General features: G+C 46.1%; 2 protein-coding genes across 5 annotated transcripts; one reads left to right on the top strand and one right to left on the bottom strand.

The window, feature by feature from the left end:
- On the bottom strand, nt 1-10,916 carry c3h10orf88 (chromosome 3 C10orf88 homolog). Its single transcript, XM_035751674.2, has 6 exons — nt 10,068-10,916; nt 9,601-9,798; nt 1,962-2,031; nt 1,567-1,767; nt 958-1,322; nt 1-579 (listed from the first exon to the last, which is right to left on the bottom strand). Exons 1-6 carry the CDS (start codon nt 10,226-10,228, stop codon nt 372-374), a joined length of 1,203 nt encoding a protein of 400 aa, XP_035607567.1. The 5' UTR covers nt 10,229-10,916; the 3' UTR covers nt 1-371.
- On the top strand, nt 3,709-24,660 carry LOC118367920 (prolyl 4-hydroxylase subunit alpha-1-like). 4 transcript variants are annotated; one of them, XM_052491288.1, is made up of 15 exons: nt 3,709-4,047; nt 13,225-13,332; nt 13,530-13,626; nt 14,891-15,042; nt 15,563-15,700; nt 17,208-17,456; nt 17,716-17,927; nt 18,364-18,540; nt 19,157-19,227; nt 21,534-21,633; nt 22,181-22,234; nt 22,430-22,495; nt 22,695-22,763; nt 22,874-22,970; nt 23,143-24,660. In XM_052491288.1, exons 2-15 carry the CDS (start codon nt 13,248-13,250, stop codon nt 23,211-23,213), a joined length of 1,638 nt encoding a protein of 545 aa, XP_052347248.1. In that variant the 5' UTR covers nt 3,709-4,047; nt 13,225-13,247; the 3' UTR covers nt 23,214-24,660. The 4 variants fall into 4 exon arrangements, with proteins under 4 accessions (XP_052347248.1, XP_052347252.1, XP_035607552.1 ...); XM_052491292.1 differs by lacking the exon at nt 3,709-4,047 and adding an exon at nt 8,848-9,034; XM_035751659.2 differs by lacking the exon at nt 3,709-4,047 and adding an exon at nt 11,311-11,478.
- Nucleotides 24,661-26,423: the final 1,763 nt, after the last annotated feature.

Below are 26,423 nucleotides of genomic sequence, written 5' to 3'. Positions count from 1 at the left end.
AAAATATATATATTTTTTTTTATACCCTTGCACATAAAATAAACATATTCTGTAGTTTTGTTACAGTATAAATATATTTATTTTCACTCCTGATCATACAGTGCAGTTATTTAAACCAGTCTGTTAATACACAGAATATGAAAGGGAGTCAAATTTACAACAGTTAGACATTATTTTACAAACATGCACAAGTGGTAAAACAAGTAGCTTGTCTCTGGGGAGTTCGGTGATTGGGTTCAGGTTATTGGTCGCAGCCAGTGTAGGGGCTGTGCATGGGGCAGGGGATAAGGTAGGGGCTGGAGTCAGTGGGGGCTGGGGTAGGGGATGTGGCAGGGGCTGTGGCTTGGGTAGAGGCCAGAGTTGGGATGGAGTTAGTGCAGGGCCTGAGGCTGGTCAGGCGTGGGTGCTGTGGTCTTGAGGTGGTTAAGGGGAAGGGCCAGGGTCTGCAGTAAGGCAGTTTCCAGGCGCAGCTGCATGGCATCCAGTCGCTGGTCCATGTGTTCCATCAGCCTCCTCTCCATCTCGCCCAGACATCTCTCCAGGACCTGCTCCAGCCCTCTGCAGCATGCATGCTCCTGCCTGCAAGACGATCCATCACAGAATAGGTTTTCAGAAGAATTAAAGTACCTCCCTTTGGTGCTGTCGCCCTCCCATGTTAACATTGCCCTTGAACATATCCTCGCTATCCTCACAGGTTTCACTGGACCGGGAGTTTTCCCTGACAACAAGACCTTTACGGTCATACAGACACAAACATTTCCTGGAACATAAACAGACACACCACAATGCCGCCAGAACCATTACCAAACCCAGACAGACATGGTCAGCCCTGACATCCCCCATCCACTTGACTCCTAACCACAACATCTGGACGCCATTCTACTCCAACCACACCATGTAAACGTTCAGAGGGAGTTTTACATTGTAGTTAGACCCACCACCAGTCATCATACTCACCGCGGGCCGTTGGATGTCTTTGAGGCATCCTCGATACGGAGCTGCGTCACCTGCCCACACACACTCTGCAGCATAGGGAGCAAGTCTGGGCTGATGCATGGCCTCCGTCCTCCTGGCTGGCCGTTAAGAAAGGGTGACATCATGTCTGCCAGGCCGGTGTGAGTATCGCAGGCTGCACGAGACTGGGGCCATGGATCTGAGGAGGCAGAGTCAGACATCTTGTCTGGCTGGAGGCTAGTGTTGACTGAGGGGTGTTGAATGTCAGCTGGAGCTGAAGAGGGTCCGTTAGTTACTCTAGCAAGAGCAGAGAGAGCCCCACTGCTCACGAGGAGGGGCAGAAACCCACTCAGTGAGTCAGCTTTGTTCTGGAAGAAAAATACCAAAGAGCTCGATTTACCATACAATACAGCGATTGTCTTCGGTGTTCTCTGTTCACTAGTCTTGAGCTTCTCGCTATCTGACAGCCATCTTGGTGGGTAGAAGAATGAACAATACAATACAATACGAGCCAGTGTCTCCTGTGTCATTTCGGACTGCGTCATTTTCCACTGAGGCTTCTATTGACTGGTATTGGTGACTGTGGTGCATTGATGTCAGCGGAGAACCCACCTTCTGCTGAAACTGGACCATGTTCATGAGGCTCTGGGCCCCCGGTGAGAGGCTGGCGCCCATCTCCTCCACCATGGACTGCACACGGAGCATGTCGATGCTGGGGCCCAGGCTCAGAGAGCAGTCCACAGGTGTCAGTGTCTGTAGGCCCATTACGACCCGAGCCACAGCCACGCTCCCTCGCCCACCAAGAGACAGCAGCTGAGAAAACACAGAGGTTAGCCCAAGAAAGGGCACCACCCATAATAACCCTAACTAGACAGGTAAAGGGGATGAGTCAATGGATTTCATGTTCCCAGACCTATTGCTATGTGCTAGTAGAGAATAAACAGGAATGGGACTGAAGTAGTAACAAAAACTACTGTTGATTTGAAAGCTGTGGTTGACATGCATACCTTCACCTCACATGATGCGGCGGGGGACTCCAATATTAAGTGTTTCCTGTAGAATGGTCCTCTCTCTGCACTGAAAAGCAAAAATAAGGATGTACCACATTACAGCCAATTATCATACTGTGTCCATTTTTCGCTTTAAAATGTATGCCAAACAAAAAAACATTAATTACTAAGTTAAACCATACAACTCCATGCACAAGGAATGCTTTTAATAATTTACTCAGAAATGTTTATACAAAAACAACATTTACTGGACAAACTGTGCAGATGCAAAGTTTGGTAACAGAATTTCTGTAAATTCTGTCTGTTTTTTTTATGTGACCACACTTCCCAAAAGCGTAAATATCTGCTCTGGATTAAGTTTTAAAATGTCTGCAGAAAGAATGGCGTGTCAGCTATGACATGACAGCTTAACTTAACATAAAAAATTAAAAAATGTAAGTGGGTTATTGAACTACAGTATTGCAGTAATAGAACTTCATCATGGGTCCCTGATCTGTACTACACAGAAATGTACTACACAGAAATGCATAATTATGGATATGGTTATGTATCATGTATAGGTATAGGTACACAAAAAAAAGTAGAAATAAGTAATACTCTCCTTTTCATATTTGGTATTATTCTACACACGGGCTATTATTTACATATACACATACACACATACTGCCATTCAAAAGTTGAGGCCACTTAGAAATGTCCTTGTTTTTGAAAGGCAACATTTTTTGTCCTTTAAAATATCAAATTGATCAGAAATACAGTGTAGACATTGTTAATGTTGTGAATGACTATTGGAGCTGGCAACGACTGATTTATAATGGAATATCTACATAGGCCCATTATCGGCAACCATTACTCCTGTGTTGCAATGGCACATTGTGTTAGCTAATCCAAGTTTATAATTTTAAAAGGCTAATTTATCATTAGAAAACCCTTTTGCAATTATGTTAGCACAGCTGAAAACTGTTGTTCTGATTGAAGAAGCCATAAAACTGGCCTTTAGACTAGTTGAGTTTCTGGAGCATCAGCATTTGTGGGTTCGATTATAGGCTCAAAATGGCCAGAAACAAAGAACTTTCTTCTGAAACTCGTCAATATATTCTTGTTTTGAGAAATTATGGCTATTCCATGCGAGAAATTGCCAAGAAACTGAAGATCTCGTACAACTACTCCCTTCACAGAACAGAGCAAACTGGCTCTAACCAGAATAGAAAGAGGTGCACAACTGAGAAAGAGGACAAGTACATTAGAGTGTCTAGTTTGAGAAACAGACGCCTCACAAGTCCTCAACTGGCAGCTTCATTAAATAGTACCCGCAAAACACCAGTCTCAACGTCAACCGTGAAGAGAAGACTCCGGGATGCTGGCCTTCTAGGCAGAGTTCCTCTGTCCAGTGTCTGTGTTCTTTTGCCCATCTTAATATTTTTATTTGCCAGTCTGAGATATGTCTTTTTCTTTGCAACTCTGCCTAGAAGGTCAGCATCCCGGAGTCGCCTCTTCACAATTAGCCTTTTCAAATTATAAACTTGGATTAGCTAACACAACAAGCCATTGGAACACAGGAGTGACGATTGCTGATAATGGGCCTCTGTCCACCTATGTAGATATTCCATTAGAAAATCAGTCATAACCAGCTATAATAGTCATTTACAAAAAAAGTTACTTTCCTTTCAAAAACAAGGACATTTCTAAGTGACACCAAACGTATATGTATACACACACACACACACACACACACTGTGACGGCCCTGAATTTTTCTGAACCGTCTCAGTGCAGCTCCTTCCAATAGGGCGCTTTCCCTTTAATTCCCAATTAAATAGCCAGCATCAGCTGCACGAAAGTGGGGTTGTGATGGAGACGTGCATGAGGATGTGTTCAACCCTCAGTTCCGAAGCTTCTCTATTCCGTTTGTTTTGTTGCCGTTAAACGTGTGTTTTGTAGCCTAAGAGAGTTTACCCAGGATCGGATCCACTCATCGCGTCCCTGGACTACACCTCTCCGTTCTTCGTGGCCTTTCTCCGCTGGAGATCTATTGGCGGATTGGATTGTCTGACTGACCGACTGACTACCACCTTTTTGTATACGGTATTTCATTTGTTTGGATGTGATGTATACTGTGATTTGTGTAGTTAGTGGTAGTTGAGGACTTAAGTAAGAGTTGATCCGCTTTAAAGTTCTGTGGTAAAGTAATTGTTATATTGATTGTATGTTTAATACTGGGTTTACGCTACACTGAATGAACGGACAAACATCGCGTGACAAAAGTCACTTGAGTTCACTGAACTCCTTTACCGGGCAGGACTCTTTTTAGGCCCGAGGTACAGGACATTTCTGGAGGAACCAGAACTCATTGTGATATTATTATATGTGTGTGTGTAATCATTGTTGTTGCTAATACAACCCACGCAACAGAATATAGTTGTTTTTGAAGTTCTTTTCAATGTTTTAAGGGTTTATGAAAAGTTTATTTCCTCCTGACTTTTACATACGTCCTTTGTATTGGTGTAGACTTGACGGACCAGATGGGACTCATTCCCACCCAAACTAAAAGGAGAAACCAATGTTTTCTCTGGTAGGCACAACCTACCTGGCACCCCTATAAATAATAACCTCAAGTCAAAACCGTTACATAAAAAATGGCACCCCAGATGGGACAGCTCAACATTGAGAACTAACCAAAGCAAATATTTTGTGTGGAATTAAAACAATGGATTCACCCCAAGATAATGTGCTCATCCATGTCATACCTGTCAATGGGAATACACAGGGCCATTCTGACCATCAAGCTGACAATACAAATCATAATGTGAATGGAGATAATGGAGTTGATTTGGGCCAGAGCCCTGGGAATCTGAATGCTCGGCCTGAGCCACAGGCCACAGGAGGTCTAACCAGTTACTCACTTATTGACATGGATCTGTGTGGAAGTACTGAGCTAGTCCTCCCTCTGACACCCAACCTTCCTCCATTGTCTGGTTTATCTCCAGAGGTTGTAGTCTTACAACTTCAAGGTGACATCCTTGATATTCGTCAGACTCAACAACATCTCCAAACTCTTATCCACCATAAATTCAAATGTCTGAGGAAGAGCAACAACAGAGTGCCATGGAATTCAGAAACTCACTGAGCACTCTAACCCACACGCTGAAAGAGCTCAGTGAGAGTGGAAGACGGGAAATGACTGGTGCCATGGACAGGCAGTTTGACTACCAACGAAACCAACTCACTGCCACTCTCCAATGGCGCCTGCAACATCACCACACTGAGGTCCTCAAGGATGTTAATTCTGTTTTTTCTCCCATGGTTAACACTGTAGACCACTTGCAGACAGAACTCTCTAATTGTGGTAAAATGTTGGATGACGTGTCTGTGGACATGGCCTCCATTAGGCACAACTCCTTACACAGAGTTTCCCTGGTGTCCACTTCAGTTCAGACCACTGAGGGCCAAGCTGGCACCTCTGAATGTCCAAGACCGTATCAAGTAAACCCTTCCAGAAACCACAAATCACAACAGGCCAACACACCTAACTCTCTTCGCAGGAATGACCATCCTTCTCTGGGTGCTTTAACCAGAGCTGAAACCCCAAGAGTCACTGCCTACGCCCCCCATCGACATCCCCTTCCTTTCAGTTAATACCGCACCAATCGGAAGCTAAAAGTTACATGATTGGGGTTCAAATGTGGCAGTCTTCTCTGCCATTGCTCCGGTACCACTAACCCTTGATAATCCTTCTGATGATCTCCTTTTACAGGCTGTGAGAAGAGCTCAGCTGGAACAGCCAGAGGAGTTAAGGCTGTTGGAGCAGCTGCAGAATAATGCTGATGTATGTACTTCAAAGCTAGGACGCACCGGGCTCCTGAAGCACAAAATATTCCTTACACAGGAAATGCCGATCAAGCAAAAGCCATATCGTTTGTCCCCAGCGAAGCTAATCATCCAAAAGGGACTCATAAATGATATGTTAACCCAAGATATAATAGAACGTTCCTCCTCTCCCTGGGCTGCTCCTGTTGTCCTCATCCCAAAAAAGACTGGTGGTCTTAGATTTTGTGTGGACTATAGGAAGACCAACAATGTTTCCCAGACTGATGCCTATCCTCTTCCCACCATCCATGAGATCCTGGAGTCATTGTCTGGCGCTGTTGTGTTCACTACCCTTGATCTCAATAGTGGTTATTGGCAGGTTGAGATGGACCAGGAAAGCAAGGACAAGACTGCGTTTGTCTGTGCCGAGGGATTGTTTTCCTTTAAGGTGATGCCCTTTGGATTAAAGAATGCCCCTGCCACTTTCCAAAGACTCATGGAGATTGCGTTAGGTGAGCTCAAAGGGAAGATCTGTTTCGTCTACCTGGACGATATAATTATCTACTCTCAGAACAGAGAAAGACACTTTCAAGATCTTCAAGCAGTGTTGGACAAGCTAAGAGAAGCTGGTCTGACCTTAAATATGAAGAAGAGCAACTTCTGCCAAACCTCCCTGAAGTTCCTTGGCCATATTGTGTCTTTCGACGGCATTCATGTGGATCCTGAAAAGACAAAGGCTGTACAAGACTTCCCTGTGCCAACCACACTCAAGGCCCTTCAACGGTTCCTTGGTATGGCTGGATGGTACCATCGGTTTGTGTCGAACTTCTCCCAGGTGGCAGAACCCCTCAACGCGATGAAGCGAAAAGGAGCTAAATTCCAATGGACGGCAGAGTGCCAGACTTCCTTTGAAACCCTGAAACGACATCTCGTCACACCTCCCATTTTAGGTCATCCCAACTTTGATTGCCCTTTTGTTGTTTACACTGATGCAAGTGATGTTGGACTTGGTGCTGTCCTAGTCCAACAGACTGGACTTGGCACTGAAGAAGTGCTAGCGTTCGCCAGTCGGACATTGAATGGAGCAGAACGGAACTACTCCACAACAGAGCAAGAGTGCCTTGCAGTGGTCTGGGCTTTGGAAAAGTGGAGGTACTACTTGGAGGAAGACACTTCACTGTGGTCACTGACCATTCCTCCCTTGTGTGGGTGTTCAAGACCAACAAACCAAGCACCAGACTCATAAGATGGGCTCTACGGTTGCAAGAGTTCACATTTGCAGTGGAATACAGGAAAGGAAAATACAACACTGTTCCAGATGCCTTGTCCAGAGCTCCTACTTGTGATAACGGTGGCCCTGATCTTACATGTGCTACTGTCCTGTCAAGCAGTCGAGACTCGCCCAAAACAGACTTTCCCATCTCTGATGAGGCAATATGGAAAGCTCAACAGGATGATCCAAAAGTACAGGCTTTGTACCAGACTATCCTGGAAGATGGAGAAAAGATGGTCAATCCTACCACAAAGCTGACCATCATTGAAGATAAAGTCTACCGAGTCGTACAACTACCTCACAGAACACTCTACCAAATGTACATACCGGACACTCTACGCCTACAACTGCTTCAACATTTCCATGAAGACCCATTAGCTGGTCATTTGGGCAGGTTCAAAACCTACAAGCGGTTGCAAGCGTTACTCTACTGGCCACATCTGAGCATGGATGTGAAGTCACACATCCGAAATTGTCAGGTTTGTCAAATGTACAAACCAGAAGGTAGAAAGCCTGCTGGCAAGTTGCAGCAAACGGTGGTTACCCGACCTTGGGAAATGTTAGGAGTGGATTTGATGGGTCCATTTCCTAGAAGCTCCAATCAGAATGTGTACATACTTGTTTTTGTTGATTACTATTCAAAGTGGGTGGAACTCTTTTCCCTGCGTCAGGCCACAGCAAGGACCGTCTCTAACATCCTTACGAAAGAGATCCTGACTCGCTGGGGAGTGCCTGATTACATCCTGTCTGATCGAGGTTCCCAATTTGTCTCTGATCTCTTTGAGGAGACCTGCCAAAGATGGAACCTGAGGCAGAAGTTGACCACGGCCTATCACCCACAGACCAATCTCACTGAGAGAGTAAATCGAACCTTGAAGACAATGATTGCTTCCTATGTAGGGACCCAGCACAAACACTGGGACAAGCACCTTCACGAGTTTCGATTTGCCCTGAATTCTGCTGTGCAAGAGTCCACTGGAGTCACACCTGCAGAGCTGAACCTAAGTCGTCCTCTCCGAGGACCCTTGGATATGGTGCTACAGCCCCAGCAGCTTACTCCAGACGCTGCTTGCTATGACCAGGTAGGCCATCTCCATGACTTGAGAGCTCTTGTCTCAAAGAACATGATCCAGGCTCGACTCAAGCAGAAGAGAAATTATGATAAGAACAGACGAGACATGCAGTTCCAGCTTCATGATCGGGTGTGGCTTCGCTCTCATCCTTACTCGAAAGCTGAACAATTCTTCTCGGCCAAGCTCGCTCCTAAATGGCAAGGACCATATAGGATTGTGGAGCAGATGGGCCCTTTGAACTACCGAGTGGTGAAAGAGGACACAGGTGAAGATATGCGCATCGTCCATGTCTCACGCCTTAAGGCCTGTTACCCCTCGGCTGAGGAATTGAGGCGATTGAGCGCCGCAAGGTCCTGGATATCTTTGAAGAGGATAGTGAGGATACTTTTCTCGGATTCCCAGACCCAGACGTCTCGCACCTTAAGGCCTGTGACTCCTCAGCTGAGGAGCGTGAGCTCCAAAAAGTAATGAATATTTTTGTAGAGGAAAGTGATGAGGAGACCTTTCTCGGTTTCCCCGACCAAGATGTGCCTTCCAGGGCAATGGTTTTAAAGGCTTTTTCCAGGGGAGGGGTGTGTGACGGCCCTGAATTTTCTGAACCGTCTCAGTGCAGCTCCTTCCAATAGGGCGCTTTCCTTTAATTCCCAATTAAATAGCCAGCATCAGCTGCACGAAAGTGGGGTTGTGATGGAGACGTGCATGAGGATGTGTTCAACCCTCAGTTCAAGCTTCTCTATTCCGTTTGTTTTGTTGCCGTTAAACGTGTGTTTTGTAGCCTAAGAGAGTTTACCCAGGATCGGATCCACTCATCGCGTCCCTGGACTACACCTCTCCGTTCTTCGTGGCCTTTCTCCGCTGGAGATCTATTGGCGGATTGGATTGTCTGACTGACCGACTGACTACCACCTTTTTGTATACGGTATTTCATTTGTTTGGATGTGATGTATACTGTGATTTGTGTAGTTAGTGGTAGTTGAGGACTTAAGTAAGAGTTGATCCGCTTTAAAGTTCTGTGGTAAAGTAATTGTTATATTGATTGTATGTTTAATACTGGGTTTACGCTACACTGAATGAACGGACAAACATCGCGTGACAAAAGTCACTTGAGTTCACTGAACTCCTTTACCGGGCAGGACTCTTTTTAGGCCCGAGGTACAGGACATTTCTGGAGGAACCAGAACTCATTGTGATATTATTATATGTGTGTGTGTAATCATTGTTGTTGCTAATACAACCCACGCAACAGAATATAGTTGTTTTTGAAGTTCTTTTCAATGTTTTAAGGGTTTATGAAAAGTTTATTTCCCTCCTGACTTTTACATACGTCCTTTGTATTGGTGTAGACTTGACGGACCAGATGGGACTCATTCCCACCCAAACTAAAAGGAGAAACCAATGTTTTCTCTGGTAGGCACAACCTACCTGGCACCCCTATAAATAATAACCTCAAGTCAAAACCGTTACAACACACACACACACACACACCTGTCAGGCTGTGTGTTGGAGTCTCTTTCCCCGCGACTGGTGCCACAATAGTCCCCAGCCTGGGAGTAGACCTCGATTGTGCGGGCCTCGCTGGTCACCAGCAGGCTGGTGATGAGGGCAGGGCAGTGGGGTGCACAGCACAGGGTGATGACACACGGAGACCCCTGCTCAACCTGCTCCAGGAGCACTGGAACACACCTGAGGACAAACAAGAGAGTGATCAAAATGTCAAAGGGTAGCAGTATTTTTATTAATAAGAAAATCAAAGATTTTAATATAGGTGATGTAACTATTCTAGAGTGGAAGTTAGTCTAGATTGCTAACTATGAGCGTCTGGGGCTTCCTGGAACGTTTCAATGAGTTAAGGCATGCATAAACCGTTTATGTGTGGTCATTTAAAGGTTGATGAGGTCACTGCGGTATGAGATTGTCTGTCAGTGGAGAAGATGACAAACAAGGTGTCTTACCCGTTTGGTGTGTCTCTGTCGATCTGACTGATGTCAGTGTCGATACTTGACTGTACTGGGAGAAGGATGTCAGAGAGTTGGCGCTCCTGTGATTTGCAAGCCCATGACGTGTGCCCGTTGACAGGTCCATCTTTGCTTGTACTCACGTCAATACTGGCCATGATGATGACCGCTTTCCCTAAACGTAATGCCTATCTGGGGTAGTAAACTATCTAGCCAAATGGACTAGTAAAATACAAAACAGATTCCTCTTCTACAGCACAGTAACGTTTTGAACAAATTCTGGGCAGAAACGGTTATTTCAGTCACACTGTTGGTTTGTCTATGCCAGCCGGTAACTGTGCAAAAATATATCAAGCAATCCTATCGACTCTCAAGGAAATGCTAGCTAACGTTAGCATGTTAGCTAGCATACAGGCGGCAAGTCCATTCTTGGGTCAAAGGATGGAAACGTCAATTAAAACGCTACAATTCATACCTTACATCAACCAACCGTTTTAGAAAGCATATCTGGCGACCAGACGACTAACTAGCTGGCAACTTCGATGAAAGCACGGCTCGTTTATGATGTTACACCACCAATGAAGCACTTCTGGGTTACGCTTTTTTACCCCTTCTATGGATCGGTTTCTACTAAATAGCACAGCCACAAACTGAAAATTAGCCTCAGGCCGATCGTTCAAAAATCATAAAAACGAATTAATTTTTGGTCTTAATTTAAGATTAGGGCTAGACATAATGTTAGCCATGTGGTTAAATGTAGGCTTAAAATCAGATTTTAAGAAGAGAAATTGTAGAAATAGGTCGTATGACTTGTGGATCTTCTACTTCTGTAGAACGCTTTTCTTTCTTCCTTCAAAATAAGAGTCCAAACCAGTAGACTGTATAAATGAATAATGATAGTAGTAACCATCCAATTACATATATTATCATGCAATTATTAGCTAACTATTAATTAATGGTGACATTTCGTGGATGAAAAACAAAACAAATTATATTAAAAACAACATAAAAATTAAAAAAAACTTTTTTTTTAAACAACATTTAAAAACAAAGGAAAACAACTAGCCTTAAACATGTTATTTCTTTTCCCTCTTTTTTTTATTTTTAACATGCTGTTTTATTGAAAGACTGACTCTGGAGTAGTTTTGAGTGAATTTACCATAGACATTAAAACCAGGGCACAGATTTACACAGCACAACTGTATTTCACTCACTGTTTAAATCCAACCGCCAGGTGGCGACATTCACCATCCTGTATAATGGCAATAAAGAGAAAATGGAAACCGGTACATAAACCTACCAGTTAACCGCAGCCGAGTTCAAAATACAGAGGATTTTGAGAAAACAGCGGTGGCATTCGACGTGGGGATTTTAACCCTCTTCCGAAAGCAGTGCTGAGCGGAATAAGGTACCAAAATATGTAATTGATTTTCTAAATTACTGCATGATATTGCTCACTGAAGTATTAGAGGAACGTTAGTCACTATGACCATTCGTTTTGGTCTGCTATATCCCTCTCTGAAATAACACCTTGATGTTACCGCTATTTTACATTGTAAAATTGCCAGGTCACATCGTTGCTGTAAATTGAACAATAGATTTGAGTTATTTAAATTTTATCGCAGCTGATATTTGGCCTGCTGTACAGTAGGAACAAAATGTGTTACGGTATAAAAAAAAATAAAGTTTTGTGTCGCAGCTGCAGTAAAATTTAGCTATGCGCGGAGTTTTTTTATTTAAATTTTTTAAATCTCCTTAGTGTTTATTTGCTTGCTACGTGTGACACATGTTGCTGGAAACAATTGGTTGATACATTGTTGCACACATGTCGCACATCATCCGCTGACAAAGATTTCTTCACATGTTGCAACGCCGAGAATGTTGGCATTTCAAGAGTTGATAATTGCCTAATTAGAACGTTCAGAAACATATCTGCAAGCCCATAAAAAATGTGTTAAAACATACATTTGCAGTCAACTCTAGTTTTTGGCATTATGGTTTACTCCATGGCTAGGGAATCTATTTTGATGGTGCTCCCAAAAATCCCTGCGATGGGGGGAGGGGCATGTACGTGGCAGTCTTTTCTGCCTGAATTATACTCCCTGGTTTGAACCTCTCCACAATTGAAGGGTCCTTGCTGTCTGGGAGCCTTGGGACGTCCATACTCTCCATTGAATTTGAAATATATTATATAACAATTACACTTTATTTTAGTGAACAGTAATAACAGACACCGATGCATCACCTCTGCATGTCCTCACCAGTTTTCTTAATATAATAGCTCTTTGTAGTCTTGTTGGGTCACATCTCACACATTCCTGACCTTTTGATGAAAGACCTACTTTCCATTTACCTAGATAGGGTTGGGTGATAGGTCATCTGCCCTGGGCCTCTGTTCACCTGTTGCACATCTGTTTCAAGGGTACCTTCCTATCCAAAATCAAATCCAGACCATCATAAAAGGAAATTAACCTCATTGGCCTATTTATTTACAGCACCTACTGCCAGCCGTTTGTGTGAACTTGTGTACTCTCCCAGGTATTTGATTGCCCGTCGTAAATACTTGAGCGACCCAAAAGGGAAATCAAGCCTTTCCCTTCCATCTCGGCCTCCGCCCCCTCTGCTCCTTGCTCTCCTTGGGATGCAGCTGCTGCTCTCCCTGTCCGGCTTGTACTCTGTCATCCTAAAGCCTCAAATGCCCTCTGGTCAAACGGAGTACTGACCTGTTAGCTAGATATGTAGTTAAAACATGTTTTTTTTTATAGACAAAGCAATTTAAAATCCCCGCTTTGAGTCTATTACGTTTATTTTGTATTTGTATTTATTTTAGTAGCAGCATGTCTGACACAGTAGTAGTTGTGTAAAGAACGAAGGCCTTGTGAGCGCAGTGAAAAGGGTCATGCAGGGTGCGTGAGCTGGCGGTGGCTGTATATTCACTTGGTGGGTTCTGAAGGCAAGTCTGGCAAAGCCGTATACCCAGCGTGGGCAACACATTTTTACAAGCTTCTGCTCAGCCACTTAGCATGCCGAGACTCGCAAAAGTATTTTAATTGGTGCTGTTAGTTTCATACAAATATGTCTTTCTGTGTGTTACATCTCACAGGTATTAATATGATATGTAACGGACTAACAACTCATCTACCTCGTTTTACAGACCCCTGTGCGGCAGTGTTAAAGATGGAGTTGAGGGGAGTCTGTTGTGTGTTGTTGACCTGTCTATTCTACACATCCTCTGCAGACAAAGATTTCTTCACTTCCATCGGTAGGTTAAATGTCCTCTCCTTTCATGAACATCTCTCTGTTGATCCCTTGATTCAGTCGTTTCATCGCTTCCAGCCGGTCTTGGTCACAAACATTGGCTTGAACGGCATTGTTCCCTATTACAAACATGTCTCAAATGTTCAACGCATAGAAGAACTAGTCCAACTTTTGACCCCTGTGTTTCACTGTGTTCACTAGGTCAGATGACCGATCTGCTGTACACAGAGAAGGACCTGGTCACCTCTCTGAAGGATTACATCAGAGCTGAGGAGGACAAACTCGAGCAGGTCAAAAAGTGAGAGGAGAGCCCTGGTGCATAGGCAGTCTCTTTTTTTTATATCTCTCCATCTTTCTCCCACAGTCACAGGCTCTGACAGGTTATAAAGTGAGAGGAGGGCCCCGGTGCATAGGCAGTCTCTTTTTTTATATCTCTCCATCTTTCTCCCACAATCACAGGCTCTGGCAGGTTATAAAGTGAGAGGAGGGCCCCGGTGCATAGGCAGTCTCTTTTTATATCTCTCCATCTTTCTCCCACAGTCACAGGCTCTGGCAGGTTATAAAGTGAGAGGAGAGCCCCGGTGCATAGGCAGTCTCTTTTATATCTCTCCATCTTTCTCCCACAGTCACAGGCTCTGGCAGGTTATAAAGTGAGAGGAGAGCCCCGGTGCATAGGCAGTCTCTTTTATATCTCTCCATCTTTCTCCCACAGTCACAGGCTCTGGCAGGTTATAAAGTGAGAGGAGAGCCCCGGTGCATAGGCAGTCTCTTTTATATCTCTCCATCTTTCTCCCACAGTCACAGGCTCTGGCAGGTTATAAAGTGAGAGGAGAGCCCCGGTGCATAGGCAATCTCTTTTATATCTCTCCATCTTTCTCCCACAGTCACAGGCTCTGGCAGGTTATAAAGTGAGCGCCCCAATACCCAGATAGCTACTCTCTCTTTCTTGGTCACGTTGCTCTCTCCCACAAGGCACCATGCTATAAAGACTGTCAAAGAGAGGAATGTACATCACAGGAGGTTGGTGGCACCTTAATTGGGGAGGATGGGCTCGTGGTAATGGCTGTGTTTCCAGGTGTTTGATGCCGTTCCATTTGCTCCATCCCGGCCATTACCCTGAGCTGTCCTCCCCTCACCAGCCTCCTGTGGTGTACATATCCTGCTTCACGACACTACCTGTAGCTGTAACATGTCTTTAGAGGGTGTCATATTGCCATGTCTCTAGCTTACAATGGGCCTGGCTAACCAGAGACCTAGTTTCTCTGGCTATGAAGATGGCACAATAAACCATCAGGGTGTGTCAAGTGCAGGACATGATATAACTGTTCTCTTTTTTTTTTGCCTTCCGGGGTGGGGTTGAGTTCATATATGAAGTTGCATGTCATATATATAAACGTGCATATGAAAATGATTCACCGTTTGCTTCTGAGTCACTTGTTTTTTTCTTTCTTTGTTTATTAGTCACATGATTCACAGGGTACAGTGAAATTCTTAAGTTCCAACAGTGCTGGTCAAGAGGAGTAGCCTATATTGAATGCCTTTTCCCTACATGGTGTGTCCAGGTGGGCTGAGAAGCTGGATGTGTTGTCGGCCACAGCCACTCAGGACCCAGAAGGCTTCCTGGGCCACCCGGTCAACGCCTTCAAGCTGATGAAGAGGCTCAACACAGAGTGGGGAGAGCTGGAGAGCCTGGTTCTCAAGGACATGTCTGATGGTCAGGGCTACTCACACGCCTCTATTCTAATGACTATAAATACTATGTTACCACATACAGATTCAATTATTGCTAAGTGCTAATTTGACAACTTAATAAAATAAAATAAAAACAATATAATCAGTCCTGTTGCATTTTAAGCAATCACTGAAGTGATGTAACAGGGTCTGTTTTCTACAGAGATGAATGAAATAACAGAGGCTCACATAGATGACGGCCTCCAATCACTTACCACATTCCTCGTTTTGCGAAGTTCACCGTATTGTACATTTGCTCTCCAATATTTATTGTTTTGTATGCATGTTCATTAGCAGAGTACACACAATCCCCTTTTTAGCTTCAGAGTAGATTGTGCTGATGTATTGCCACATATAACCATGTAGTGCGCTGTAGTTTTACAAACTCAGTGGCTAGTGCTAAAACAATGACGCCATACCATTTGTTCTCCTAGCATCTATACCACCCTGTGTGAAGATGGTAGAATTGAGGTTCCTAACCATCTTTCCTTCCTGTACTCCAGGGTTCATCTCTAACCTGACCATCCAGAGACAGTACTTCCCCAATGATGACGACCAGACGGGGGCAGCCAAGGCCCTGATGAGGCTTCAGGACACCTACCGGCTGGACACGCACACCATATCCTCAGGAGAGCTTCCTGGTGAGTGGGGCTGGAACGTAGAGGCTAGGGGCTTAGGGCATCTACTGGCTAGACACGCTCACCATCTCCACGGGGGAACTGCCTAGTGAGGGCCAGGCGGGGAGAGGCTGACTAGGGGCTTAGGGCATCTACTGGCTAGACACGCTCACCATCTCCACGGGGGAACTGCCTAGTGAGGGCCATGCAGGGAGAGGCTGATTAGGGGCTTAGGGCATCTACTGGCAAGACACGCTCACCATCTCCACGGGGGAACTGCCTAGTGAGGGCCAGGCGGGGAGAGGCTGACTAGGGGCTTAGGGCATCTACTGGCTAGACACGCTCACCATCTCCACGGGGGAACTGCCTAGTGAGGGCCAGGCGGGGAGAGGCTGACTAGGGGCTTAGGGCATCTACTGGCTAGACACGCTCACCATCTCCACGGGGGAACTGCCTAGTGAGGGCCAGGCGGGGAGAGGCTGACTAGGGGCTTAGGGCATCTACTGGCTAGACACGCTCACCATCTCCACGGGGGAACTGCCTAGTGAGGGCCAGGCGGGGAGAGGCTGACTAGGGGCTTAGGGCATCTACTGGCTAGACACGCTCACCATCTCCACGGGGGAACTGCCTAGTGAGAGCCAGGCAGGGAGAGGCTGACTAGGGGCTTAGGGCATCTACTGGCTAGACACGCTCACCATCTCCACGGGGGAACTGCCTAGTGAGGGCCAGGCGGGGAGAGGCTGACTAGGGGCTTAGGGCATCTACTGGCTAGACACGCTCACCATCTCCACGGGGGAACTGCCTAGTGAGGGCCAGGCGGGGAGAGGCTGACTAGGGGCTTAGGGCATCTACTGGCTAGACACGCTCACCATCTCCACGGGGGTACTGCCTAGTGAGGGCCAGGCGGGGAGAGGCTGACTAGGGGCTTAGGGCATCTACTGGCTAGACACGCTCACCATCTCCACGGGGGAACTGCCTAGTGAGGGCCAGGCAGGGAGAGGCTGACTAGGGGCTTAGGGCATCTACTGGCTAGACACGCTCACCATCTCCACGGGGGTACTGCCTAGTGAGGGCCAGGCGGGGAGAGGCTGACTAGGGGCTTAGGGCATCTACTGGCTAGACACGCTCACCATCTCCACGGGGGAACTGCCTAGTGAGGGCCAGGCGGGGAGAGGCTGACTAGGGGCTTAGGGCATCTACTGGCTAGACATGCTCACCATCTCCACGGGGGTACTGCCTAGTGAGGGCCAGGCGGGGAGAGGCTGACTAGGGGCTTAGGGCATGCGGTGGGAGCTTCATACCAGGACTGGATTAGCAGCGGACGTGTTGCCGGCAGAGGTTCTGTTAGAGCTTCAGTGATGGCTGCTCCTACTGTTGCAGGGGGAAATCGTGCACCGTGCTCACCACATGCAGTGGAGCACCCCATTTAGTCCACATGGATGCTTGAAATGCCATATAAGTGAACTGCATGCAAATGCTGCTGAGATGGAGATGTGTGTGTCACTCTGCACATGTTAACATCTACACACAGGAACCAATAAGGATGTCGCTATGAGCCCTATGACCGTGGAGGACTGCTTTGAGCTGGGGAAGATCGCCTACTCTGATGCCGACTACTACCACACAGAGCTGTGGATGGAGCAGGCCCTGAAACAGCTGGACGGGGGAGAGGAGTCCACCGTGGACATGGTAACCATCCTGGACTACCTCAGCTACTCCATCTACCAGCAGGGGGAGTTAGAGAGAGCCTTGGACTACACCAAGAGACTACTCAAATTGGGTGAGTGGAGACTGCTGTTGTACTTGTACATTATGTAATACTTTTGAAATGTATACTTTGTCTGAATCTATAACTGAAAGCGGGGTCACCTCCCTTTGGCTTTCACCAGTCCCACCTAGTCAGATTACTGAAATACATTTTTATGTACTGTCACCCAAGTATGTGTACGATATTTGTTTTTCATGTCTTGATTGTACTGCGCAGGTCAATACTGAGTAGACTCATCTTCTGTCCTAACCGAGTCTGTTGTGTTTCTCAGACTCTGCCCACCAGCGAGCCAACGGCAACCTGAAGTACTTTGAGTACCAGCTGGCCAAGCAGAACAAGGTGGAGGCGGAGGAGGGCCAGAAGGAGAAGGAGAAGAGAGTGCGGGAGAAGAGAGAGGCATCTGACAAGAAGGGCAGACCTGCAGACTACCTGCCTGAGAGGAGGAAATATGAACAGCTGTGTCGCGGCGAAGGCATCAAGATGGTGAGAGCCACTAACTGTACCACAGGAGGTTGGTGGAACCTTAATTGGGGAGGACCGTCGCATGGTAATGGCTAGAGTGGAATGGTATCAAATACATCAAACGCTTGGTTTCCATGTGTTTGATGCCATTCCGTTTGCTTTGTTCCAGCCGTTATTATGAGCCGTCTTCTGCTCAGCAGCCTCCACTGAACTGTACTAACCAGTGGCTGGTGGCACTTTAAATCAGAGGACAGACTCGTAGTAATGGCTGGAATGGAATACATTGAAAGGTGTCAGACGCATAGTTTCCCTTTGTTTGATTCCATTCAATCCTTTCCAGCCATTAATATGAACTGTCCTCCCCTCACCAGCCTCCACTGGCTAACACACACACTCTGCATGCACAGCTGCTAATGGCTATGTATTTTAAGTCCTAGTCCTCTCTTCCATCTTTCAGACCCCTCGTCGCCAGAGTCGTATGTTCTGTCGTTACTCTGACAACAACCACCACCCCCTGTACGTGCTGGGTCCCGTCAAGCAGGAGGACGAGTGGGACCGCCCACGCATCATCCGTTACCACGACATCCTCTCCAATAGCGAGATCGAGAAGGTTAAAGAGCTGGCCAAACCCAGGGTGAGTTCAAAGTTCAACCTCCGGGGGAAGACTGGGTCTGGCGTGTGGTTTTCCAGAATTATAATACGGATAATTTTGGGGGGAAATGATGCAACCCTAGGTGTGGTAGACATTAGAATGTGTCTAAGATGCATGCTGCCATAAGAAGACTGGGGATGCCCACCCTGCACGAGGACCTGACTGTGTTCCCGTGTGTGTTTGTTTGTTACAAACTGGCTGGATAAGGGCAACATCCCATTTGTTTGGCACATACAGTAGTTTTTGATAGCTCTGTTAGATCTAGAGGTGAGTTTTGACTCGGCAAAGAACATCACCTCTAATGGTCATAACTGAATCGAGTGGTCATAACTGAATCGAGTGGTCATAACTGAATTATAGCTTCATATCAACACATAATTCAGACTTTTGCATAAATCGTGTATAAATGTAAATGATAGAGATCCATAACTCAAGCTAGAGTTCAGCTCTTGGAGAGGGTAAGGGGGCCCAGCAGGGACACACAGCACAGACTTAATGTAGCCTCGTAGTGTATGTGGGTCCAGCAGCCAGTCAGTGTGTAACAGGGATTGTCCCTGTAACCCATGTCCTCTCTGCCGGTTGGCTGTTGGCTCCACAGCTGCGCCGGGCCACTATCTCCAACCCTATTACTGGTGTGCTGGAGACCGCCCACTATCGCATCAGCAAGAGGTAAGTCCAGCAGGCAGGGATGGGCACAGCGCTGTACCCCATACCCCTCCACACCCCGCATCCTCTCCTTCTGCTTGGGCAGGAACCGTGGCAAGAGCACAACAGCTAATTGGGAACTCTGCGATTTAAGCGTAGAGGGATTATAACGGATTGTAAAATGGACCGTTTGTATGTTTGGGGAAATATTGCTGGAACAAGTAACATTCTTGTGAGATGGTAGACACTTTGGGTATATTGGAAGCTAGGTTGATTTTGAAGGTATAATTCAGTCCCTCTGGGCCTGTGCTCTTGCCAAGATGTCCCGCCACTGCTTTGATCATAACAAGAGGGAGGAACAGGAGTCCTGCTTGTTATGACTCCCTTAACAGTAGTCAGGGTGCGACCAGGCCAGTTTAATATCTTCTACCTTTGGTAATGTCTCATTTAAGTTTTAGCTGTGACCATTACAAGTTGCAAGTCATGTACTGCAATGGTTTTCGACCTGATGGTCCGCATGCCCTGGCCTAGCGTCAGTCTCTCTCATACAGTTGCTTGATCATTCAGTGATGTCTCTGTCCTCCTCACTGTGATCTGTGACTGTAATGTGAACCGTCTGGGATACTAGCTAAGGTGTGCCACCGTGCATGACCCCCAAACTGGGAAACTCACTACAGCCCATTAGTCTCCAAGAGGTAAGGGGTCAAAGGTGACAGAGAGGGGCCTGCATGAGGCCCTGTCTGCCCTGCTCATCCCTAACTCTCACCCCCTTTTGTGGAACTTTACTTACGGATACACCTCTCTCCTCCTACTGCAATGACATCACTTCCTCTCCTCTCCAACCCATCAGATGATTGACATTATCGCCATGACAATCCATGCAGTGACAAGCACAGTTTTTCCTGCTCTTTTTCTTTGAAAACAGGAGTTTTTCTGTTATCTTGGTGCAGGTTCTGGTGTATCTTACAGAATGGTGTTTCAGTGTATGGGTAGAATCTCCTCTTGTAGAAAGGGGTCTGCCTGCCTATTTGTTCCCTTCAAGCCTGTTTAATGTGGCGTGGCTATAGAGCGTCCCCTTGTGGGAATAGATTAACTGCAGTTGATGAGCAAATGGAAACCTGGTGATCTTCCTCTGTTCCTCTGACCCCAGATTTCAGCTTCATTACACAAATTAACCTAAATTAGCCAAATTTATTCAGCATTTAGCACATCAAACCTGCTCAATGTGTTTATGAATTATCTTAGGGGCATTTATTTATCAGGGTTCTCGGTTAGGCTCTAGATTTTTCTTCTTGTTAGATGAATGTTTTAATGAAGCACTCCGATACAGAACATGTTTTTGTAACCATACAGCTTATATAGCAGCTGATGGAGTATTTATATCTAAGGATGTGAGCCAGCATTCTGTCCGGACTCTAATGACAGCACTTCCAACCCTGTCATCCAGTGAAGACACTCGCACATAAATACTTCAGAATGAATAGATGGAGGCATTTCCTATTCATCTTTATAACATGCACAGGCTATGCTAATTGAACAAAGGACATACACATTCATGTTAAATGAGGGCGTGTAAACAGCGCCTGAGACGTGGGCCTGTCTGACTCGACATGTTTTAAAGTGAGGCTTGGCCCCTACCCAATGAAAGGATGAGATCTTGGTCTCCCCAGTCAACTCTGCTCCCTGCTGGACTCTTACCAGCATCTTCTGTTACTCCCATAGCTTTTCAATCTATATTTATACATTTCAAACGGCAAGGTCTGTAACAGAGGGACAGAAGGGGCCTGTTTGTTTAAATTAATTACCCTAATTCCTAAATGGTCACTCTTCCTCATAAATGCCCCAACTTCCTTGGTGAGAAACAGTTTGTTTTTAATGTTTTTGCTCTGAGACTGGATAAATATGGAGTTCCCTTTCACCTGTTTCAACCAGCCTGTTTCCTTCTACAGATGTAGAATCCTAATTTGAGCCAGTTTTCTACAGCAAGAAAACAATTCTGCAGCAACAGGAAATGTGAATTATTATGTGGATCATAATTGTAGGGGTCGATGCATTTTTTTGTAAGGGAAAATCAAGTCTTCTGACGCATTTTTAAACCTCAAATGCACTAAAAGTTTTACACTTCCTGCATTGCAGGGTGATCAAATTAAGATCCTACATCTGCATACCCCTTCTAACCTACAGTACTACCACATGCTGTCCATGCTGCTATCTTAACTGTTAACTGTGGACACACTAATCTAGCATAACATTATTCAGCTGCCTGGCTGCAATTTTGATGCTAAATAAATATGTATTTTACTACTCAAACTCTCCGTATCTCATCACAGTGCATGGCTAACCGCCTACGAAGATCCAGTCGTGGACAAGATAAACCAGCGCATTGAGGACATCACCGGCTTGAATGTCAAGACTGCAGAGGAGCTACAGGTAACACAACCGAACATCAGTGTGGCTGAGGGACTTTAGTAGGACTGGAGCACTGGCAGGAGGGGATACCCTTGCAGTACATCTAGTTTAGCAACCAATGATGTGAATATACACTGGCGGGTATTAGGAGCGTAGGGCCAGTAACCGAAAGGTTGCTGGATCGAATCCCCAAGCTGACGAGGTACAAATCTGTCACCCTACCCTTGAGCAAGGCAGTTAACCCACTGTTCACCGGGCGCTGAAAACGTGGATGTCGGTTTAAGGCAGCCCCCCGCACCTCTCTGATTCAGAGTTAACTGGGTTAAATGTGGAAAACACATTTCAGTTGAATGCATTCAATTGTACAACTGACTAGGTATCCCCCTTTCCCTTTATACAGTATGCCTATTATAGCAACTGTAAAAACTCAGTGCAAGCAATGAATGCAAAAGGAATCAATTTTACTGCTGTTATCTACTTAGGAAAGCCTACCAAAGGACTAGATGAGTGTCTCTAATGACAACACAGCATCTGTCACTGAGTTTGTCCTCTGTTCATCTCTCCTCAGGTGGCAAATTACGGCGTGGGCGGGCAATACGAGCCCCACTTTGACTTTGGACGGGTAAACAAGGCTTCTCTTTCTATTCTGGTCAGGGAACTATGACCTTTATGCTGTATGACTGAGAGCCAGTGGGTGACTGTTGATGGCTGGCACACGTGCATCAACTGTTGCTAGTGGGTTCATATGTGGATGGGAGTTTTTCCTCGACTTCACTGTTAGTGTTATTGAACCTTTGTATGTTCCATGTCTTTGTAGAAAGATGAACCGGATGCATTTAAGGAGCTGGGCACCGGGAACCGCATCGCCACCTGGCTCATTTACGTTAGTATTAAGCAATTCACTATTTCAGCTCTAGTTCATAGATTTGGATACCATTTTGGGTCTTCTGTTTTACCCATGTGTGAATCTAATTTCAAAGGTTTAAAAAGAAATGGGTTTCAATTAGTTTTTTTTTTTTTTTTTAAAGCTCTCGTATTAAAGTGGTGTGATGCGATGGCTTTGACGATGCTCTCTGTTGCAGATGAGTGACGTACCTTCAGGGGGAGCCACTGTCTTTACTGATGTGGGAGCTGCAGTGTGGCCCAAAAAGGTGAAACACACAGCTGTGGTGTTCACTTTTAAGTGCGTGATGGGGTTTATTTATTTGACATGTTGATGCTAAATAAAGAGCTTTGTGTATGTGTAAACTGTTCTTTTCAGGGAAGTGCAGTGTTCTGGTATAACCTGTTTGCCAGTGGAGAGGGTGACTACAGCACGCGGCACGCAGCCTGCCCTGTCCTAGTGGGCAACAAGTGGGGTGAGCCGACCTGTCTCTCATTACATCCTATTTCCTACACCCTGAGAACTTCAGGTCTGCCCCGAGGGCAGTGAAACAGTTGTGTCAGGTCCGCTAACGGTTTGCTGCAGCAGTTAACAGTGGGTCCTTGTTTATCACGTCCTCCTGACTTGGTTTCCTCTTCCTTCTCCAGTGTCTAACAAGTGGATGCACGAGCGAGGCCAGGAGTTCAGAAGACGTTGCACTCTGAACGAGTCAGAATGATCCAACGGAATACACTTTTCTCCTCTCATCCCTCTTCCTGGACCCTCCTGACTCTCGGCTCTGTGGGCTGTGAAGTGCCCTCTGACCTCTCGTCCTCCTCTCCAAAACTCAGTGTTCACTGAGGCTCTGGCTGCTCATGTGATGTCACATGTATTTGTAGTTGAAGTGTGTGTGTGAGTGGTTCACCAGTGGGTCCGAAGCGCTTCGCTCCCAGTCTGTGCCTTCTGTCATGGGTTTTGCACACTCCGACTGCACAGCTGTCTTAACCTGAGGAACTTTTTTATTTCATTCTCACCCTTAACAGGGACTTTGATACAAGATATTAAGTTAATTAGAGCAAGCAACACAGCTGCTTATCCCGTTCAACTTCCAACACATTGTTTTGGTGTGCCCTACTCTTTTCCTCTACCTGAAACACTCCTTTTAACCACCACTCCAGTCCCTTCCTCCACTCCTTTTAACCACCATGCCAATCCCTTCCTCCACTCCTTTTAACCATCATGCAATCCCTTCCTCCACTCCTTTTAACCACCACGCCAATCCCTTCCTCCACTCCTTTTAACCACCATGCCAATCCCTTCCTCCACTCCTTTTAACCACCATGCCAATCCCTTCCTCCACTCCTTTTAACCATCATGCAATCCCTTCCTTCACTCCTTTTAACCATCATGCAATCCCTTCCTCTACTCCTTTTAACCACCACGCCAATCCCTTCCTCCACTCCTTTTAACCACCACGCCAATCCCTTCCTCCACTCTTAACCACCACGCCAATCCCTTCCTCCACTCCTTTTAAACATCACTCCAATCCCTTCCTCCACTCCTTTTTACCATCATGCCAATCCCTTCCTCCACTCCTTTTAACCACCACGCCAATCCCTTTCTCCACTCCTTTTAACCACCACGCCAATCCCTTCCTCCACTCCTTTTAACCACCACGCCAATCCCTTCCTCCACTCCTTTTAAACATCACGCCAATCCCTTCCTCCACTCCTTTTACCCATCACTCCAATCCTTTCCTCCACTCCTTTTAACCATCACGCCAATCCCTTCCTCTACTCCTTTTAAACATCACGCCAATCCCTTCCTCCACTCCTTTTAAACATCACGCCAATCCCTTCCTCCACTCCTTTTACCCATCACTCCAATCCTTTCCTCCACTCCTTTTAACCATCACGCCAATCCCTTCCTCCACTCCTTTTAAACATCACGCCAATCCCTTCCTCCACTCCTTTTAAACATCACGCCAATCCCTTCCTCTACTCCTTTTAAACATCACGCCAATCCCTTCCTCCACTCCTTTTAAACATCACGCCAATCCCTTTCTCCACTCCTTTTACCCATCACTCCAATCCTTTCCTCCACTCCTTTTAACCATCACGCCAATCCCTTCCTCTACTCCTTTTAACCACCACGCCAATCCCTTCCTCCACTCCTTTTAACCACCACGCCAATCCCTTTCTCCACTCCTTTTAACCACCACGCCAATCCCTTCCTCCACTCCTTTTAACCACCACGCCAATCCCTTCCTCCACTCCTTTTAACAACCACGCCAATCCCTTCCTCCACTCCTTTTAACCACCACGCCAATCCCTTCCTCCACTCCTTTTAACCACCACGCCAATCCCTTCCTCCACTCCTTTTAACCACCGCGCCAATCCCTTTCCCCCTTTTAACCACCACTCCAATCCCAATCCCTTCCTCCACTCCTTTTAACCACCACGCCAATCCCTTCCTCTACTCCTTTTAACCACCACGCCAATCCCTTCCTCCACTCCTTTTAACCACCACGCCAATCCCTTCCTCCACTCCTTTTAACCACCACGCCAATCCCTTCCTCCACTCCTTTTAACCACCACGCCAATCCCTTCCTCCACTCCTTTTACCCACCACTCCAATCCCTTCCTCCACTCCTTTTAACCATCACGCCAATCCCTTCCTCTACTCCTTTTAAACATCACGCCAATCCCTTCCTCCACTCCTTTTAACCACCACGCCAATCCCTTCCTCCACTCATTTTAAACATCACTCCAATACCCACCCCCCACTGCTTCCCAGCACACAGATAACCGAGACCAGTTATAAATGCACTGTCCCCCTCTCCCTCCTTAATAGGTCATAATCAGATGACCCCCACATCATATCAGACCTTCAACTTCAATGGGGGGACATCCCAATGATCCTGTAATCAGGGGTTGATGTTGACCAGAGCCACAAAATGGATGTTCTAACAGGTGTCGGGTTGGACTGGGGCTAGATAGAGGGCTCGTGGGAAGGATGGAGGTTTATTGGTTGGTTGCACTATGACAATCAGGGTTAGTTATTAGGATGTTACTATATGCAGGCCAGGCTTCTAAATCATGACTGTTGTAATTGTTTATGCTCCTTAAAATGTGGCAGTACTACCTGAGGTATTCGATAGGAAAGCATCAATGTGAGGGCGAAGACTTGTTCAATGTTACCATCAAAAGTACAGCATGCACAGGGTCTGGGCTATTATCACACTTGGGGCAATTTTCAGGACAGTGACTATCTAATAGTATTTGATCCCTATTGCAGAAGGCAATGTTTCCAATCATGGTAAATGCTGCATATATCCACACAATTGTAAATGACCTTTCAATATCGCTGCCCCACATCTCCTCTATACCATTGCCATGTCTGCCATGGGGCAATAGCCCCGAGGTCATTCACTCCAGGGCAAACATTACTGCTGCACAGAAACACTGATATTCAAGCCAATGGTACGCTGTGTCTGAGTCCCTCTGTTCCTCCCGTCTCTCCAACTCCTCGTTCTGCCTTGGTGAAATACAGCAGTCTGTAAGTGCCTACTCATCCGTTTTGTTACAGAAGCAAAGCTCCTACCTAATCATTCATTGGTCTGATAATCAAAGGATTTCATCTCTGAATGAAAGATGGTGCTAAGAATCATTAGGATTATTAATCCCATGCATCACTCCACAGTTTAAGCCTTTGCTGACCCTGGGAAATCTGTTTAGAGAATGTGGCTATATACACTCCAAAGCAGAAGAGGCTGGTGGGAGGCGATAGGACGGCTCGTTACAATGTCTGGATTGGAAACAACGGGAGCCTATCCTTCCACCAGCCTCCTCTGCTCCAAGGTGCAGTCCTTATTTTATTTGAAATGTAATAATGGGATGTGTGGCCAGATGTTGTACATGTGAGATTCCTGTTTTCTAAATAAATAAGT

The sequence above is a fragment of the Oncorhynchus keta genome, chromosome 3 (assembly GCF_023373465.1).
Source record: "Oncorhynchus keta strain PuntledgeMale-10-30-2019 chromosome 3, Oket_V2, whole genome shotgun sequence".
NCBI lineage: Eukaryota > Metazoa > Chordata > Actinopteri > Salmoniformes > Salmonidae > Oncorhynchus > Oncorhynchus keta.
Note: the sequence above shows the minus strand (reverse complement) of the source record. Positions and strands in the feature narration are given on the sequence as shown.

What these genes read in the sequence shown, in the direction of transcription:
- c3h10orf88 (XM_035751674.2), bottom strand. Translation starts at nt 10,228, where the DNA reads ATGGCCAGTATTGACGTGAGTACAAGCAAAGATGGACCTGTCAACGGG. An exon ending in CCGCATCATGTGAGGTGAAG is followed by an intron (nt 1,768 to 1,961) that starts GTATGCATGTCA and finishes GTGTTTTCTCAG; the next exon opens with CTGCTGTCTCTTGGTGGGCG. An exon ending in AAGACATCCAACGGCCCGCG is followed by an intron (nt 580 to 957) that starts GTGAGTATGATG and finishes ATCGTCTTGCAG; the next exon opens with GCAGGAGCATGCATGCTGCA.
- LOC118367920 (XM_052491288.1), top strand. Translation starts at nt 13,248, where the DNA reads ATGGAGTTGAGGGGAGTCTGTTGTGTGTTGTTGACCTGTCTATTCTAC. An exon ending in AAACTCGAGCAGGTCAAAAA is followed by an intron (nt 13,627 to 14,890) that starts GTGAGAGGAGAG and finishes TGGTGTGTCCAG; the next exon opens with GTGGGCTGAGAAGCTGGATG. An exon ending in CAAGAGACTACTCAAATTGG is followed by an intron (nt 17,457 to 17,715) that starts GTGAGTGGAGAC and finishes TGTGTTTCTCAG; the next exon opens with ACTCTGCCCACCAGCGAGCC.